Genomic DNA, 15418 nt, shown 5'->3' with positions numbered 1-15418 from the left:
AAGTTAGGACAAGTTTTTTGGTGTTGCAGGGGGTGGGGGGGGGGACACAATTCAGTCTACAATAATAATGAAAGGATATCCCTGTTGTAGGTCACTTTGGGGGACAATGTTGGGAGGCAAATCACAGATGCAACTTTCAGTCAGCACACACTTGCAAGAAAACAGAAACAGTCTGGGACGGGGTGGCAAACGGTCAGCAGCAGGCATTACCAAGGGAACAGAGGAGGAATGGCAGGCTGGGGAAGGGTACAGGGATGAGCTGCACTATGCTGCCAGGGTCTGTGCAAATGCCATTGTGCTGTTACCTCCCACTCATATACGTCAGCTGCCAAGCCATGCCAGATTCTGGGATTTTCGAGCAAAGGGAAGGTTGCCATAGCAAGCTCCTACCTGTGCAGCTTAGTCAATCGTCACTGACTCATCAGGAAATAACCGTGACTTGCAAGAGTTGCACACTAATGTGCTCACCAGTCCTGACTCCCACTCTGCCCCACCCCAGCCTGCCTTTTGTATAATCCCTTCAACCACTTAATAGGGGTAACTCTGGGCTTCCCAGCACAAGTGAGTCACTCATCCAGGGGTTGGAGTTCTGCACCCAGTAGCTCTCAGGATGAAGGTGAGATGACACATGACAGGCAGATGAGACAGTGACATTCATTTCACAATCTGACGTGGGATTAAATTGGCTTGCATCTGGCTTTTACATGGATGCTGGGGAATTAAACCCAGGTGATAAGGCTTTGCAAGCAAGCACTTCTAACGGCTGAGCCATCTCTCCAGCCTGTGTTGTTTTTTAAACTATTATCAGAATGAATTGAATTCCTCAGAAGCCTGTGAGTGGCAGTGTTTAATAGAAACATGACTTATTTTAAGTTGCCTTGTTCCTTCCTGATCCTGGGTGGGAGACTGTTTTCCAAAGCACTGGGCACATAGAATCCCCAAAACCCTTGCTGCTCAGTCACACACAATAGAAACTCATGGGCTGGGAAGAAGCAGGGCAGTAAAAGGCACTTGCTTGAAAAGCCTGCCCGCCCTGGTTCAATTCCCAAGCCACCCATGTAGGCTGACGCGAAGAGGAGCAAGCATCTGGGATTCACTAGCAGCGCCCAGAAACCATGGTGCTTGCACGCAAGTAATTAAAAACAAACAAACAAAAAAAATCCTCAAGTGTAAAAGTAAAGTCTAGTATCACTAATATTTACTGAGTATCTTGCCAAGCCCTTTGCAGCCATTAACTCCAGATCCTCACCTGGCTGTGAGTCAAGCATTTAACAGCCTTGTGGGGAGACCCTGGAGGACTGAAGTGATTAAAGCGTTTGACCAAGGTCCTGTCTCCAGCAGGGATGCGCCTCTCACACCTCACTGCCACCTCTAGAAGGTTCTATCTAGGTGCTCTGAGACTAAGGGATGCTCAGTGTGGTCCAGAAGGCACAAACCTGCCCGCTAGGAAGTGCCCTGGGGCTGTACATCCAGGTCTACCTTCTCTTGCTTGGGCCGTCCAGGATGCTGCCTGGCGTTGGGGCAGCCCTTAACTACCCCCTTGTACCTAAGCTTCCTTTCTGCGGGCTTCAAGTCTGAATACACACTAAACGCTTGCCTGGTTCGGGTTTGCTATTTATTTGGGCCATCTGCAGTACTCCTAGTCTGAGATCCAAAGGAGGGCAACTGGCTAGATTCGCTCATTCTCTTCTCCCCCGCCCCGCCCCCATCTAAATGGCTTTCCCTGTGACCAGAAGGCCAGGATCACAGCTCCGTGCTGGGCCCTAAAGCTGAGAAGCTCCGTTAATCCTCACATGATAACGGCCTGGCGTCGAAAGAGGATGCGCGACAGCAGAGTTCTCTGCCCGTCTGTCTGCAGCTGAGCAGAGGATGCTCCGTGACGGGTCGCCAGCCGCGAGCGGTGCGGCTGGAGCTGGGCCCCGCTGAGGGATGGAGACCTCGACGGCTCCCGGAGGAGTCAGCCTGCCCGGGGGCGCGAGAGAATAGCGCTTTCCAGGAGCGAGGACCTACCGACGAGGACCGAAGTCGCCGGGACCTCCAAGCGCGGAAGCGGGAAGCCGAGCCCGAAGCGCCCCGAGGCAGGAACAATCCCCCACCCCCACTCAGCCCTTTAAAGAGCGGCGCGGAGGCGCGGGCCGAAGTGGGCGGCGCCAGGGACCCTCGCGGCCCCTGATTGGGCGACGTGACGGATCCGCCGGCGCCGATTGGTTGAGTGAGGCCGGCGCCGCAGCCAGGTGATGGTGAGGGTCGGTTCCCGCGGCCACGTGGGGGGCGCGCGGCGCGGCGCGGGGGTGGCGCGGGGGAGACGTGAGGGCTGCACGGGTCGCAGCTGTTAGGGACCCGACTCGAGACGCAGCGGTGAGTGTGCGCGGGGAGACGGGCAGGGGGGCGGGGGTTGCTCTCACCCCACTGGCGCAGCTTCGTCCGTCCCCGGTGCCCGCCGCGCGCCTCCGGCCGCGACGCCCCTCCCCGGGCCGCGCTGGTCCCCAAGAAGCTAGCTGGGCGTTGCGTGGGGACGGCGATGCCGGCCGGGTCGCAGCCGAGCGCTCGCTCGCATCCGCTCCCCAGCCTCCGCGCGCCACCGCGTTGCTCCTCGCACCCTGTCGTCCCATCCGACCTGGGTGCCCCCCGCGTCCAGACTCCGGTCCAGCTGGCGCTTGGACGCCGCTCTCGGAGGATGCCTGAGGCGGACGGACGGTCCCAAGAGGTAGCTGCCTTCAGGGTACGAGGAATTGGAGGCTGTCAGGCCAAACGTCTCTCCCAAGGTTACATTAGCCAATCCTGCTGGACCCCACACTCCCCGTCTTTGACTGGCATCAAGGGTGTTGTTGAACAAGGGAGCCCCAGAGCTTCCCTCCCCAGAGAGGGAGAGCCCTATGTCTTGGTGATCAGATCTGTCCCCAGCAACCTATATCTGCCTCCCCTCACTCACCCGTGGTGGCTGCGCCATTCTCACCTATTTCTGGACAGACATGGACCTGGCAAACATCAGGGGTGAAACCGGCTTACTTGGTGCCTAAGGAAGCATGAGCAGAAAGGGAGGTAGGGGGAGGGGTTCTGGGTTTGCTTCCCAGCTCCCCTTCCTATGCGGTGTGACTTTGGGCAAAGGTGTGCAGGCTGCATGGTCTCCCGGGACACCGAGGGGCTGCAATGCATCAGAGGGTTCCGCCTGATACGAGGTAGAGACCAACTTGTCCAGTCCCCCTGGGAAACAGAAGCTTAGCCCCGCAGGCTCCTGTGTAAAACTTTGCTCTGGCTCAGAGAGATGAATGGGTGTTTGTGCAGGTCTGTTTCCAGTGTTCTGTGAGCCTGGTGTCCTCCTTGATTTGCTGACCCCCCACCTCCAGATGCAGGCTTGGGGATGAAATGCACTGTGATTCAGGATCAGACTGGAAGGACGGTGGAAAAGGGGAGAAAGCTCCCATTTTCAAGGAGGCTAAGGATCCAGGGGATGGGGAAGGGCTGTCACTTAGCCTCACCACCTGACACTATAAACTCAGTGAGCTGCAGCTCTGGGTTTGGAGGAAGAGGCTGTCTCTTGAGTGTGAGAGATTAAGAGCAAGTGTGAGGTGCTGATGCACAGGGCTCCTGTCTTATACTTAGCGTGGGGGGGGGTTGTGTAGCCCACAGGGTGCAAAAGCTTTCTTTATCTCTTTTGCCCTTGTTTTTATTCTCCCCTGGTTCCCACTTGTGCCTTTCCATCCTTCCTTCCCTGTCTCCTTCCTTGCCTTCTGTGAGGCTCCTATGTTCTCTTCTCCAGTCAAGCAGTTAACATGCTACAGGGCACTTTACTGGGAGCCCTTCTCCCTGGTGCGCGCGTGCGTGCGTGCGTGCGTGCGTGTGTGGGGGGGGGAAGGAGAGAGAGAGAGAGGGAGACTGCTTTCTGTAAATATCAGACACACAGTAGGGAAAGAACAGGATGGAGAAAATGGGCAGGACCAAAAAGTAGAGGGTACGAGCACAGGAAGGAGAACAGAAAGATAGAGGGATCCAGGCAAGTTTCAGGGGGACACTGCAGCCTTTGTTTCTCTGCTGGCTCCTCCTGGCCGGCCAGCTGCTCTCTCAAAGGAGTGGAGAGGTGACTGCTGGGACCTGCTCTCTGACCTGAGCCTGGGCTTTTGAAGATCATGGGCAGGCAAAAGTAGAGGCTTTTTCCTCGACTTTTGGCCCTAAGAGCGTCAGTTCCAAGGCACCCAGTCTTTTCCTCCTTCAGGCACTCCTGAGGCTGAGTCAGAGCATACTCAGGCCACATTGGTCCCTCTTTCCTGGGGAGTCTCCCAGGAGAGGACCGCCTCCCCCCCCCACACCTGTGGCTCCCAGACCAGCCTCCCTGCCTGGCCCTCACTGGCTGAGTGGTCTCTTACCTGTGTCACCCAGGTAAGCAGGGAGCTGAAAGTAGCCAGACTCTGCTTTCTTTCCTGGCTCCCTCCTGAGCAACAGCCTTGGGGTCCATCGATCCCCTGTGAGGTGCTTGGCTGGCATCATTCTGGCTACCTGCTTCTTGCTGACACTTCATATTATCCAAGTTTTGCAGGTGAGGAAATGGAGGCCCAGCAAGGTGAAGCAACTGGCCAGAGTCACAGAACTTGCACTCAGGTCTTTCTGCCCTGTGTCAGTGATTATAGTAGGCTAGTGACAGAACTGTCCTCAATAGGAGACAGGGGAGGGAGGTGTCTGAGTTGGCCCTGAGAAGCCTGGGGAGGGGGGTTCCATGGTAGAGGCATTAAGTTCCTCTGTCTTATAGTCATTTCTCCTTGGGCGCATATGATCCACATCTTTTTAAAAAATATATACATATTTGACAAGTTCCATAATCGTAAACAATATCCCATGTTAATTGCCTCCCTCCTCCCACTTTGCCTTTTGAAACTCCATTCTCCATCATATCACCTCCCCCTCTCAATCAGTCTCTCTTTTATTTTGATGTCATGATATTTTCTTCCTGTTATGGTCTTGTGTAGGTAGTGTCAGGCACTTATGAGGTCATGGATATCCAGGCCAGTTTGTGTCTGGAGGAGCACATTGGAAGGTTTCCTACCCTTCCTTTGGCTCTTACCTTCTTTCTGCCACCTCTTCCGCAATGGACCCTGAGCCTTGGAAAGTATGATTGAGATTTCTGTTCTGAGCACTCCTCTGTCACTTCTTCCCAGCACCATGATGCCTTCTGAGTCATCCCAAGGTCACTGCCATCTGAAAAGAGAAGGTCCTCTAACCAAAAGTGAGAGTAGCATTAATATAAGGGTGTGAACATTAAGAGAAGTGCTTACTGGAAAGTTTGGTGAGGATGGTATATACATTTAGCCAGACAGCAGCAGATGTTATACCCCTAGGGCTCATGTCTACCCCTGTTGTAGGTTTTGAGTATCAGGGATATATTCTTTCCTGTGGAATGGGCCTCCAGTCAAATTAGAGGGCAGTTGGTTTCCCCCACAACAGACATGCCACTATTGTACCCGTTGGCTCATTTGTCCTGGCTGGCTAAATATAAGGCTTGCAGTGTCTACTGTGGAGTATCTTCAGTGGTGATTTTTCTGTCCCCCATTGAACTGCATGCAAAATGGCTTTTTCCAGCTTTCTGTCAGCTGGTCTACATGGAGGAGGTTTTCAGCTCAGCTCCAGCAGGGTTTCTCAGTGATCTGGCAGCCCAAGTATGTGGAGTCTCCAGCAATAGGATCTTACCATCTATTCCTGGTGGGAAACCAAGGGCCTCGGCAATGGTCTATAATGTTTTGGGGGCATCAGGGACCTCCCTGGCCAACAACTTACTGGAAGGTATCCCATCCCTGGCACTGAAAATTTTCTAGTAACAACCAATGGCTCCTGTAGATCACATCTTTTGAGCCATAGCTGGGCACTTGAACTCTAGTGGGGGATAAACATTCTGCTTGCCCTTGAGGAGGGCACAGTACCCCCCCCCCATACACCCAGTGGGTCTGAGCAAGAGTTCCCAGAAAGATCAGACTAGGTGAGGCAAGGCTGCCTTGCCTCAGCTTGCTGGGCAGCTGTCTGCCTTCTTCACTTTAACATAGGTGCACTGTGTGGCTGGGTATGTTGTCTTTCAGATTCTGCGACAGGATTTGGGGTTTAGGAAGGGGCTGGAATCGGGCTGGCCCTTGACATCCATTCTAACCATCTCGCTCCTGACCATCTCTTTGGATCTAGGCTAACTGCCTAGAGGATAAAGCTTGATAGTTATGGCTGACTCTGAACTGGATACAGCCTGCTCTCTGGGAAAGGACAACCTCAGGCCCCAGCTACTCACCTTCTTTTAAAGTGCCTCACTTCTTGCAGCTGTCACCCTGTCCTTTAGTGGAACTATCCCTGTCTGCTTTCTAAGCCTTTTTTGGGGGGAGGGTTCTTTTTTGTTGGTGTTTTTGAGGTAGGGTCTCATTCAAGCCCAGATTGATCTGGAATTCACTATGTAGTATCAGGCTGACCTCCTCTTACCGCTGCCATTGATGGCATGCGCCACCAAACTGGCCGTGTTTTTTTGTTCTGTTTTGAGGTAGAAATCTTGCTATATTGTGCAGGCTGGTCTTGAACTCCTGGGCTCAAACAGTCCTCCTGCCTTCCTGAGTAGCTGTAGCTGTGCACCTAATTCCCTCCTGGCAGTTAGCACAGGCTGGTCACCTGTCTACATCCTTTCACCCCTAACTTCCATCCCCGTGTAGCCCTGGCCGGGAACACCAGCTCAGTGACCCAGGCCATGAGCGGGCCCACTCTTCAAATCTTTCCCCACACCTTCCCAACCCCTGGGCAGGCCTTCTAGCCGTCATCTATCCTCAGCCCAACCTGCCATCCCTTTGTTCTGCTGGTCATTGTTCCTCCGCTCATGGCTTGGCTTGCTGTCCTTCACCCCCTGTGAAGGCTGGCTCCTTGAAGTAGGAAGATGCCATCTTTTCTTGGGGCTGTGTCCCCAGTGTCCAGGATATCGCCAGGCGCACAGCAGGTTCTCCTTGTGGATTAGTTCAGGGCGTGAACAAATGAATGAAGGAACTCTTCAGCCCCTGGTGGGCAGGGAGCCTGTGGCCTGCCTGTCTAGAAACCTGACCTGTCCCCTACACTTTGCAGCCTTCTCTCGGTGGAGCGCGGAGCTGAGCATGCTGGGGGCCATGCAGAGGGCTGGGGCTGGGGCCCGCAGAGCCTCCGACTGTGGGCCTGTCCCTTATCGGCCCAGGTGCATCACCAAGTTTGCCCAGGTGGGTGGGCATTTGTCCTATGTGCTGGGGGTTGTTACGGGTGGCAGGCCCTGGGATGAAGAGAAGCCACAGGCCAACAGCCAGCCTCCCTGGCTCCTTTGGAGAGAGAGAGAGAGAGCAGAAGAAGAGAAAGAGTGAGAGTGTGTGTGTCCATGTGTGTATGCACATGTACCCACAAGTGAGAAGAGGGTGACCTAACCAGGGTCATCTACGGGGAACTCCAAGGGCAGTGCTCGGTCACAGCCTGCAGCTTGCTCGGCAGGACGGAACACGTGTCAGCACTGAGGCTGTGGATCTGACCCCCTGTCTTTCTCCCTCCCACTCCCCGCTAAGCAGTATGTGGGCTCCTTCCCCGTGGACGACCTGGATACACAGGAGAGCGTGTGCCTAGTGCAGCAGCAGCTGTGGGCCCTGAAGGTGAGGGGCTTGGGGTGTACAGCCTGGGATGGACACTGTGGCTCTTGGGCTGGGCTGGAGCCTTGAGACCTAGCCTCCACCCTGTCATTCAGATGATGGGCGTATGAGGCCCGGGGAGGGCAGAACCAGACATGCTCTGAGAGGCGGCTCAGTGAGCACCAGGCTCCGTAGCTGGAAGCCACAGCTGCTCCTAGCGCGGCTGCGGAGGGTCTCCTGCTCAGGCCTCGTCCCTGGGCAGAGTGGCCGAGTTGACCCTTGGTAAGTGGCACTTGGGCAGGATTACATAGATCTGGGCCTAGGAGGTGACCCTTATCCCTGCCAACTTTCTTTTTTACCCAGGACTGTCCCCGACGCCGGGCGGTCATCCTGAAATTCAGCCTTCAGGGTCTCAAGATCTACAGCGGGGAGGGAGAGGTAGGAGCCTGGGGTGCAGCGGGGCTCATCTCGACAGGGCCTGCCTCTTCTTGTTCTGTAGCCCTCTGGGGCGAGCTTGGACAGGAGTTTCTCACCCCACTCTCCAAAATCTTCTCTGTGGGTGGGAGAGTCCTGGTCTAAACGCAGCAATGAGGTCTCACAAGCACCTTGTCCAGTGTTGGCTGGTGTGGCTGTGAGTGGCCTAGAGCTGGAGATGGTGGTGAGCTCGTGTGTGTGTGTGTGTGTGTGTGTGTGTGCACGCGCACCTTTGACTCCCTCTTCCCTCCCCCTGTGCAGCCAACACAGGTGACCACTCTTTGCAGACTAAACTGTGCACCCCACATCTGTGAGCCTAAGGCTCAGTGCTGGACGTGGCAGGGTCCTGGAGTCAAGTCCTACCCTACTTGCATGAAGCCTCACTACCCTCCATCAGCAGCTCTATCAGGGGTCCTCATGATTGTCCCCCTCCTTCCCATGTCACAAGTGACTGTTCTCACCTGCCCAAATCACAGAGAATGGGTGGCAGAGCCAGGATTCAAACTCTGCCACCTGACCTCAGAGACGGAGACTAGGCACATAACCCCATTGACTCTGTGTGACCCTAACACAAGACCACTGTTGTGCACCTCAGTTCTACAACATAGGTGTGACAGCCCTAACCTGTAGGTCTGCAGCAGGCCCAGAGCCATGAGGGATGAGGGGTGGGGTTGGGCAGACATGAAGGAAGGGAGTGTCTCTTTGTCCTGAGACTGGGTGGTCTCTACAGGGTGTAGGACCCTCAGGCCACTGCCACCCTGGTGTAGGTCTAATGAGGCCCCACGCCCTCCTCTGTGTTTCACAGGTGCTCCTGATGGCCCATGCTCTGAGACGCATCTTCTATGCCACTTGGTGCCCAGCTGCCTGCCAGTTTGCCCTTATCGCCCGGAACCCACGTAGCCCAGCCAGCAAACTCTTCTGCCACCTTTTTGTGGGCAGCCAGCCTGGAGAGGTACTAGACCAGGGCAGGGCTCAAGGACTGTAGGGGTGTGCTGGCAGCCGGACGGGTGCAGCAGCGGGCCCATGCCTTCTCCCAGTGGCGGCTTCTTGGGCCTGCTCCCGTGGAACCGGTCAGTAGACTTGGCGTCCCCAGGAGCTGGAAGCAGAGCCGGCCAGACCTTTCTGTATGTCGCAGAGTGCAGTGTCCAGCCTCGCTGAGCCTTCCAGCTAGTCCCCACTCTCCCTGCGAGACCGAGCCCACTTTGGCTACCCTCGTGCCCATCTTCAGGGGCCGGTGGCAGGGTCCACACACTCCTGTATTGGGCATTTGACAGACGTTCGAGTTCTGTGAGAGCAGAGGCTGGGTCCAGATCTTGAGCTGACCTCTGCATGCCCTGTGCAGTGGGTGGAGGTGAGTCACAGGTGCAGAGGTTGGGAAGTCAAGGGCAGTGTGACCACTGTGAATGACACATCTGTGGCAGCCATTTGGCAACCAGAGCCTGGCTTCCAACAAGCGTCTGCTGTCATCTCCAGATGAGGATACCGGGATGACTGGTGACTGAAATGCACAGTTCCAACATGCTGGGTCTGGATTGTACGAGTGACAGGCACCATCTCCGGGCCCCAGAGAAGTGCTGGGCTTGTGCTCGGAGCTCTTTGTGCTTCCCCTCATTCACACCTCAAAGAAGCGTGGCGAGGTGGGGGTGAGGAAACCGAGGCACACCGAATGGTCACACTTCGCCCAGGCTCACAGAGCAACTGCTAAGTAAAAGGGATAAGATTGAAGCCCAAGGGCAGACTCTAGGATCTGGGTACTTAGCCATTCCTCTGGAGGTGCTCTGAGGCCTTGTCCACCAGGTGGACAGGCACGGTGGAACCTGGGTAGGAGTGCAGTGAGCCCAGGGCTGTGTTCTCTGCCCCTGGCATGCTACCTGGCACAAGGCTGGTGCTTAATCAAGTGACTAGAGGAAGCTGGTAGAGAAAGCTACCCAGTGGTGAGGTTTCGAGGGATAAGTAGGAATCTTCCCAGGAAGCAGAGGGAGGGGCATCTGAAACCAAGGGGCTGCGTGCTCCCTGGAGAGGGTGGGCTGCTGCTGTCTGAGCGCACCCCTCCTGCCCTAGGTCCAGATCCTGTACCTGCTGCTGTGCCGCTCCTTCCAGCTCGCTTACCTCTTGCAGCACCCGGAGGAGAGGGCACTGCCTGAGCCATGCATGGGATCTGCAGGAGACGTGTCCCCGAAGCCACTCTGCAGCCCTGGGGGGCCCCCTGCCCTGGTGCGAGAGCCCTTTAGCCGAGATCAGCTCTCACAGACCGTCCATGCCCTGGTGTCCTTCCGGCGGCTGCCAGCAGAGGGGCCACTGGGCAGTAGTGGGGTATGAAGCGCCCCAGCCAGGAAGTGGGCAGGGGACTTACTTAAGAGGGTCATGTTGGAGGGGTGGGCTTCTTGTGAGGGTTCACCTGACCCAACACCGATGGGTCTGAATCTGCCCCCGGGCTCCTCTTGGTGCCCTAGAAAGAGCTGCCAGAGCCAGAGGGCCGTGGCAGCGGCCGCCACACTCGTCTGGGGAACCCCTACTGCTCACCCACACTGGTGCGCAAGAAGGCCATTCGCAGCAAAGTGATCCGCTCAGGAGCCTACCGTGGCTGCACCTATGAGACGCAGCTACAGCTGTCTGCTAAAGAAGCCTGTGAGTGGAGGGGGTCAGCATGCCAGCGGTGGGCCTGGCAGAGAGGATGGGCACATGCATGTTCCAGTCGGGTGGTGGCCGCACCCCGGGTCATCCCCTTGGCCCTGCCCCCCCCACTTCCCCACGGCTGCCTGTGCGTGTGACTGTGCCTCGGTCACACTGGCATGGGTATGTATCCAACCCGAGGGCTTGCACAGCTTACTAAGTGGCTGTGTATAGACTCTTGAGTGGTGAGTGGGGGCCACCTGGATTTGAGTGTCTGCTGGGGGACTGTGTGTGCCTGTTGCGCTGGGGAGAAGGGCCTCTGGGGGGAGTGTAGGCTTTGCACAGGGAGGTTCTGCTGCTCTCCTCTGACCTGGTGGGTCTCCATAGTTCCTGCTGCATGGGACGCGTGGCCCCGCAGTCCTGGTGGCCCCTCGTGCCTGGTGGAGAGTGAGGGTAGCCTGACGGAGAACATCTGGGCCTTTGCTGGCCTCTCCAGGTAGAGAAGTCCTGGCCTGGTTCTACCCAGTCCCTTGGAGTAGACAGAAAAATGGGGTGAGGGCTGCCGAGGGTCTTGTCAGGTGTTGCCCTGGGTGTGTAGGGAGAGCGCTCCAGGTGTCGGTGCCCTCAAAGACTTGCCTTGCCTGGCTTCAGTTTTCCTGAATGTGAAGTGGAAATAAGTAAAGGGTCGGGGAGAGGATCCACTGAAGAGACTCAGGTGAAGCCCTCAGCAGCTGTCCCATCACAGAACCCACTTTTGAGGTCAGCAAGTTCAGTCTTGGCCTTGTTCTTCCTCTGCCCCCAGACCCAGCGCCCTAGCTCTCCTGCGGAGAGATGTGCATGGGGCTTTTCTGCTGTGGCCTGAGCTGGGAACCAGTGGCCAGTGGCACCTGTCTGTGAGAACACAGTGTGGCGTGGTGCCCCACCAGGTCTTCCGAAACCACCTGGGCCGTTACTCTCTGGAGGTGAGACTTGGGTTGACCTGAGGGACTTCAGGACCCACCTCTTTGCCAGAGGCTCTGCCCCTTGTCCAATTCCACCCTGCTTCTGTCTAATCTCTGAGCTCCTGAGCCTGCCTGCCGTCATCCTGATCCACTGGTTCTCTCTGATCCCTCCCCTTCTCCCATCCTCCCGCTTGCTTCCACACTCCTGCTCCTTCCTCATCAGCCCTGCTGCCTGTGCTTCCACTCTTGCCGGCTGCGTGCCGACCACAGGGCTCGCGGAGGTCCCTGAAGGTCCCACTGCAGGGATGTTTTCCAGGGACTGTGGCTGGTGGGGTTGGACTTAAGCCCACACAGCTTCTGAGTCTGTGCTCGAGGAGCGTCTCGCCCTCCTGTTTTCTGGGACTGGGAGGGGACAGTGAGGCTTTTCACATTCGTGCCTGATCTTCCAAGCCTCTGGCCTTAGTCCTGCCCAGGCTGGGACAGGAGAGGACACGGTGACTGGCTCTGTGGATATGACACACTGACCCTTCTGAACTGACCCCCTCCCGCCAAAGATGCAGGTGCCTGTGCGCGTAGGGTGTCCGGTGTCTGGCCCGAGCCATGTAGAAGGGAACTGTAACCAAAGATTCCTCCCTCCTCAGCACCTGCCAGCAGAGTTCCCCAGCCTGGAGGCCCTGGTGGAGAGCCACGCGGGGATTGAACGCAGCCTCTTCTGCCCCCTCAGCATGGGCCGCCTGAACCCCACCTATGAGGAGCAGGACTGTGGGCCAGAGGGCAGGCCTCCCAGGACTCTGCGGCCCCTCAGTCACGCCAAGTCTGAAGCGGAACTGCAGGGCCTGGGTTAGGAGGCGCGCCCTTGCTCCTCTGCAGGCCTGGACTCAGCCTGGCTTCTGGACCTCAGCAGTTGCTCTGCCCTTCTTGCATCCCACTCACTGGTCACCGGCTCCAGGAAGGTCAGTGTGCCCCTTGACCAGTCTTCCATTGCTTAACTGTGGCCTCTCCCATGACTTGGGGCCTTCTGAGATGCCAGGATGAGCAGGTGGTGCTTTAGGTTCCTGTAATGCCAGATGACTTGCATTGTGCACTTGCCACTGCTGGACCCCCACTTCCATCTTCACTCGAGGTCTTTCCCTGGTGGTTCATGGTTAGCGGCACAGCTTTCATCGAAGTAGGCCAGGCCTCACATGGACTGGAAGCCCCAGAGAGTTCAGGAAAGGAAACTAAATTGTAAGTTTGGGGGGGGGAGGCTTATTTCCTCTAGTCACTCCACTGGGAGGGGCCAGCAGTGAGCTCCCCTGCTCAGCCTACCCTGTAGACCGTAGTCAGTTTGATGGTTGCCCTGGGAAGTCATCTGATGTTGGCATTTAATATAGCAATGACTACTGACCATGCCTGGCAGGAGTCACCTCTTTCCCCAGGCCAACCTCCCTGGGGATGGGGCTAAATGGAGCCATCTGAAGGTTCAACTGGTGTAAGCCCTGGAGATGGGGCATGGCTTCTGCATGAGGTGGTCCAGGGGTACATTCTAGTGGAAGGCAGTGGCTCTGCTGATGAGTGACAAATCTAAGTGTCTCCTTTGTAAGTCGACTTGACAAATAGTAATCTCCTCAACTAAGGAGACAAGCTTGTTTTGGAGGTAGAAGTCTAAGGGTGTGTGGGTGGGAAATCACTGGTTAGTGCCTTGGAAGTCTCTGGATTCTGACTGCAGTGGGAAGAAGGCAGCCTCAGCCGAGCAGAAAGGAGGCAAGCCTGGGAGTGAAAAGGTGGCACATGCTGCCTGTCTGCTGGGACATGACCTTAGCCACGTCCTTGCCATTCCTTCCAAGTTAAGGGAGAAGTCCTGTCACAAAGGATAGAAGCAAGGGGCCCTTGTAGAACTTCCCATGGGAAACAGTGCCCACTTCATACTGAAGTAGGTGGGAGGCTGGGACCTGTCCCAAGCCATTTCTGCTGGCCTGCCCTCCCTTGGGTGGGGCCTACTTCCCAGTGAGAAGGAGAGGACTTAGTACATCTTGTACCCCAGGTTTCAACCTTGGAGAGTGCACCCAAGGAAACCCATAAGTGGCCACTTGGCCAGGACTCAGATCCAGGAGGTTCGGTTTATAATGTAATTGTCCACATGGGTAACAACATTCATTCACACATGCTTTTTAACATTCCTTCCAAAAGCGTTAATTGATCATATGTTACCAATAGGGAAAGCTTTGGGACCCATCTGTATGGATTGCTTGTCTTAATTATAGACCACAGTTTTGTCTTTGTACTAACCACCACCACTACTGGGGAGCCTGGCTCTCCTATGTGGACTTCGAGACAATAAAATACATTTCTTCACAGTCCAGTGCAGATATTTCCTTGAAAGGTGTGATTTTCACTGGTTTGTCTCTTTTACCTTTGTTTGCCAACCATTCCCCGAATGTGAGCCAGAAGGAGGTCCTGGCCCCAGAGCCTAGAAAGTCCTAAAGGGATTGGACAGGGGCACTTAATGGATATCTCCTGCAGGAAGACTGTTCGAGGCCTTGTGCTCTGCCACTGTGGGGCTTGCTTTCTGCTTCTGCAACATACAGCAGGCTCTCTGAACAGCCCCAGCGGCTCTCAATGTCCTCCTCCTCACCTACTGCAGGCGAGGTCAGACCCGGGACACCTCCCCTGACTGCGCTGACTGATACCCCTTGAGACTGGTTCTTCGGGTTGTAATTACCTTTTCATTTAAGGGATTTTTGCTTGTGGGATTTGGTAGTTCATGTTGGTGTCCCTTGCTAGACTGTGGCCTGCTGGAGGGCTGTCTCCTCAGACGGAGCCTGTCAGTATCCGGTATCTAACTGACCTGGATTCTGTGCAGAGGGGAGCCCACAGAAGCCACAACACAGCCACTGTTCTGGCTGGGGGTGAGGGTGGGATTTATGCTGGCCCAGGAAGCTAGAACCCCCCCCCCGACTTTCCTGGAAGAATTTGGCTCCTAAAGTTTTTTAAAAAAATATTTATTTGAGAGAGGGGGAAAGAGGCAGATTAGATAGATAGATAGATAGATAGTGACTCTCAAACGAACTCCAGAGGCGTATGCCACCTCATCTGGCTTGTGTAGGTCTCAGGGAATCAAACCTGGATCCTTTGGCTTTGCAGGCAAGTCCCTTAATCACTAAGCCATCTATCTCTCCAGCCCTCCTAAAGTTTTCTATTGGAATCTGACTTGCCCCAGTCCCACCGCGGTCATCGGAAAGCTTTGCTCTGCCCAGGGAGGTGCGGATAAAAGACAGTAAGGTCTTGATTGCGCCTCCGGGTTGTCCTGGCTCCGAAGTGGAGTTAAGGATGGGCAGGCAAACCTCTATTAAATTGCTGAACCTCCTTGGGCATGGGAATGGACGTGAAAGGAGCGGCACGGGGCACCACCATCCTGGAGCCCAGGGCCTGGAGCTGGGATCTCCCGAGCTACGAGTGCCCCACGTTCGCGGGAGCCGTCCTGTGACGTCACGGGCGTTGCCCAGCAACGGCGAACGCCCAGACGGCGAGCGGCTGGAAGGGAGGGAGTGCGGGCAGGCTCCGGGACTCGGGTCCTGCGGCGGCGGCGGCGCCTGCAGCGCGGATTCCCCCCCCCTTTCCTTTCCCCGCCCGGGCCCGGCCTCAGGGACGGGGGGAGCCCGCCCGGGCGCGGGAGGCGGCGGCTGCCCCGGCTCCCGCCCCACGACTCGTCCGAGGGCCCCTTTCTCCTCCCGGGGCGCCCCCCGCCGAGGAGTCCCCTCCTCCCTGCCCCCCTCCGCGGCCCCGCCCCCGCCCCGGGTGGCCAGTGCTGGCCACGCC

The 15418-nt window shown here is 56.4% G+C and overlaps 1 protein-coding gene across 3 annotated transcripts; it reads left to right on the top strand.

Moving 5' to 3' along the window:
• Positions 1-2262: 2262 nt before the first annotated feature.
• On the top strand, positions 2263-13913 carry Sh2d5 (SH2 domain containing 5). Of its 3 annotated transcripts, none has more exons than XM_045150433.1 (10): positions 2263-2358; positions 7072-7199; positions 7536-7616; positions 7956-8030; positions 8872-9018; positions 10128-10280; positions 10520-10694; positions 11067-11175; positions 11482-11641; positions 12262-13913. In XM_045150433.1, exons 2-10 carry the CDS (start codon positions 7101-7103, stop codon positions 12463-12465), a joined length of 1203 nt encoding a protein of 400 aa, XP_045006368.1. In that variant the 5' UTR covers positions 2263-2358; positions 7072-7100; the 3' UTR covers positions 12466-13913. The 3 variants fall into 3 exon arrangements, with proteins under 3 accessions (XP_045006368.1, XP_004657617.2, XP_045006370.1); XM_004657560.2 differs by having other exon boundaries at positions 10128-10379; XM_045150435.1 differs by lacking the exon at positions 10128-10280.
• The last annotated feature ends 1505 nt before the right edge of the window (positions 13914-15418 follow it).

The sequence above is a fragment of the Jaculus jaculus genome, chromosome 5, assembly GCF_020740685.1.
Source record: "Jaculus jaculus isolate mJacJac1 chromosome 5, mJacJac1.mat.Y.cur, whole genome shotgun sequence".
NCBI classification, from domain to species: domain Eukaryota; kingdom Metazoa; phylum Chordata; class Mammalia; order Rodentia; family Dipodidae; genus Jaculus; species Jaculus jaculus.
Note: the sequence above shows the minus strand (reverse complement) of the source record. Positions and strands in the feature narration are given on the sequence as shown.

Bases quoted from the DNA above. Each gene is read 5' to 3' on its own strand.
- Sh2d5 (XM_004657560.2), top strand. From the start codon at position 7,101: ATGCTGGGGGCCATGCAGAGGGCTGGGGCTGGGGCCCGCAGAGCCTCC. The intron at 8,031-8,871 runs GTAGGAGCCTGG...TGTGTTTCACAG, and splicing joins TCTACAGCGGGGAGGGAGAG to GTGCTCCTGATGGCCCATGC. The intron at 10,695-11,066 runs GTGAGTGGAGGG...GGGTCTCCATAG, and splicing joins GCTGTCTGCTAAAGAAGCCT to TTCCTGCTGCATGGGACGCG.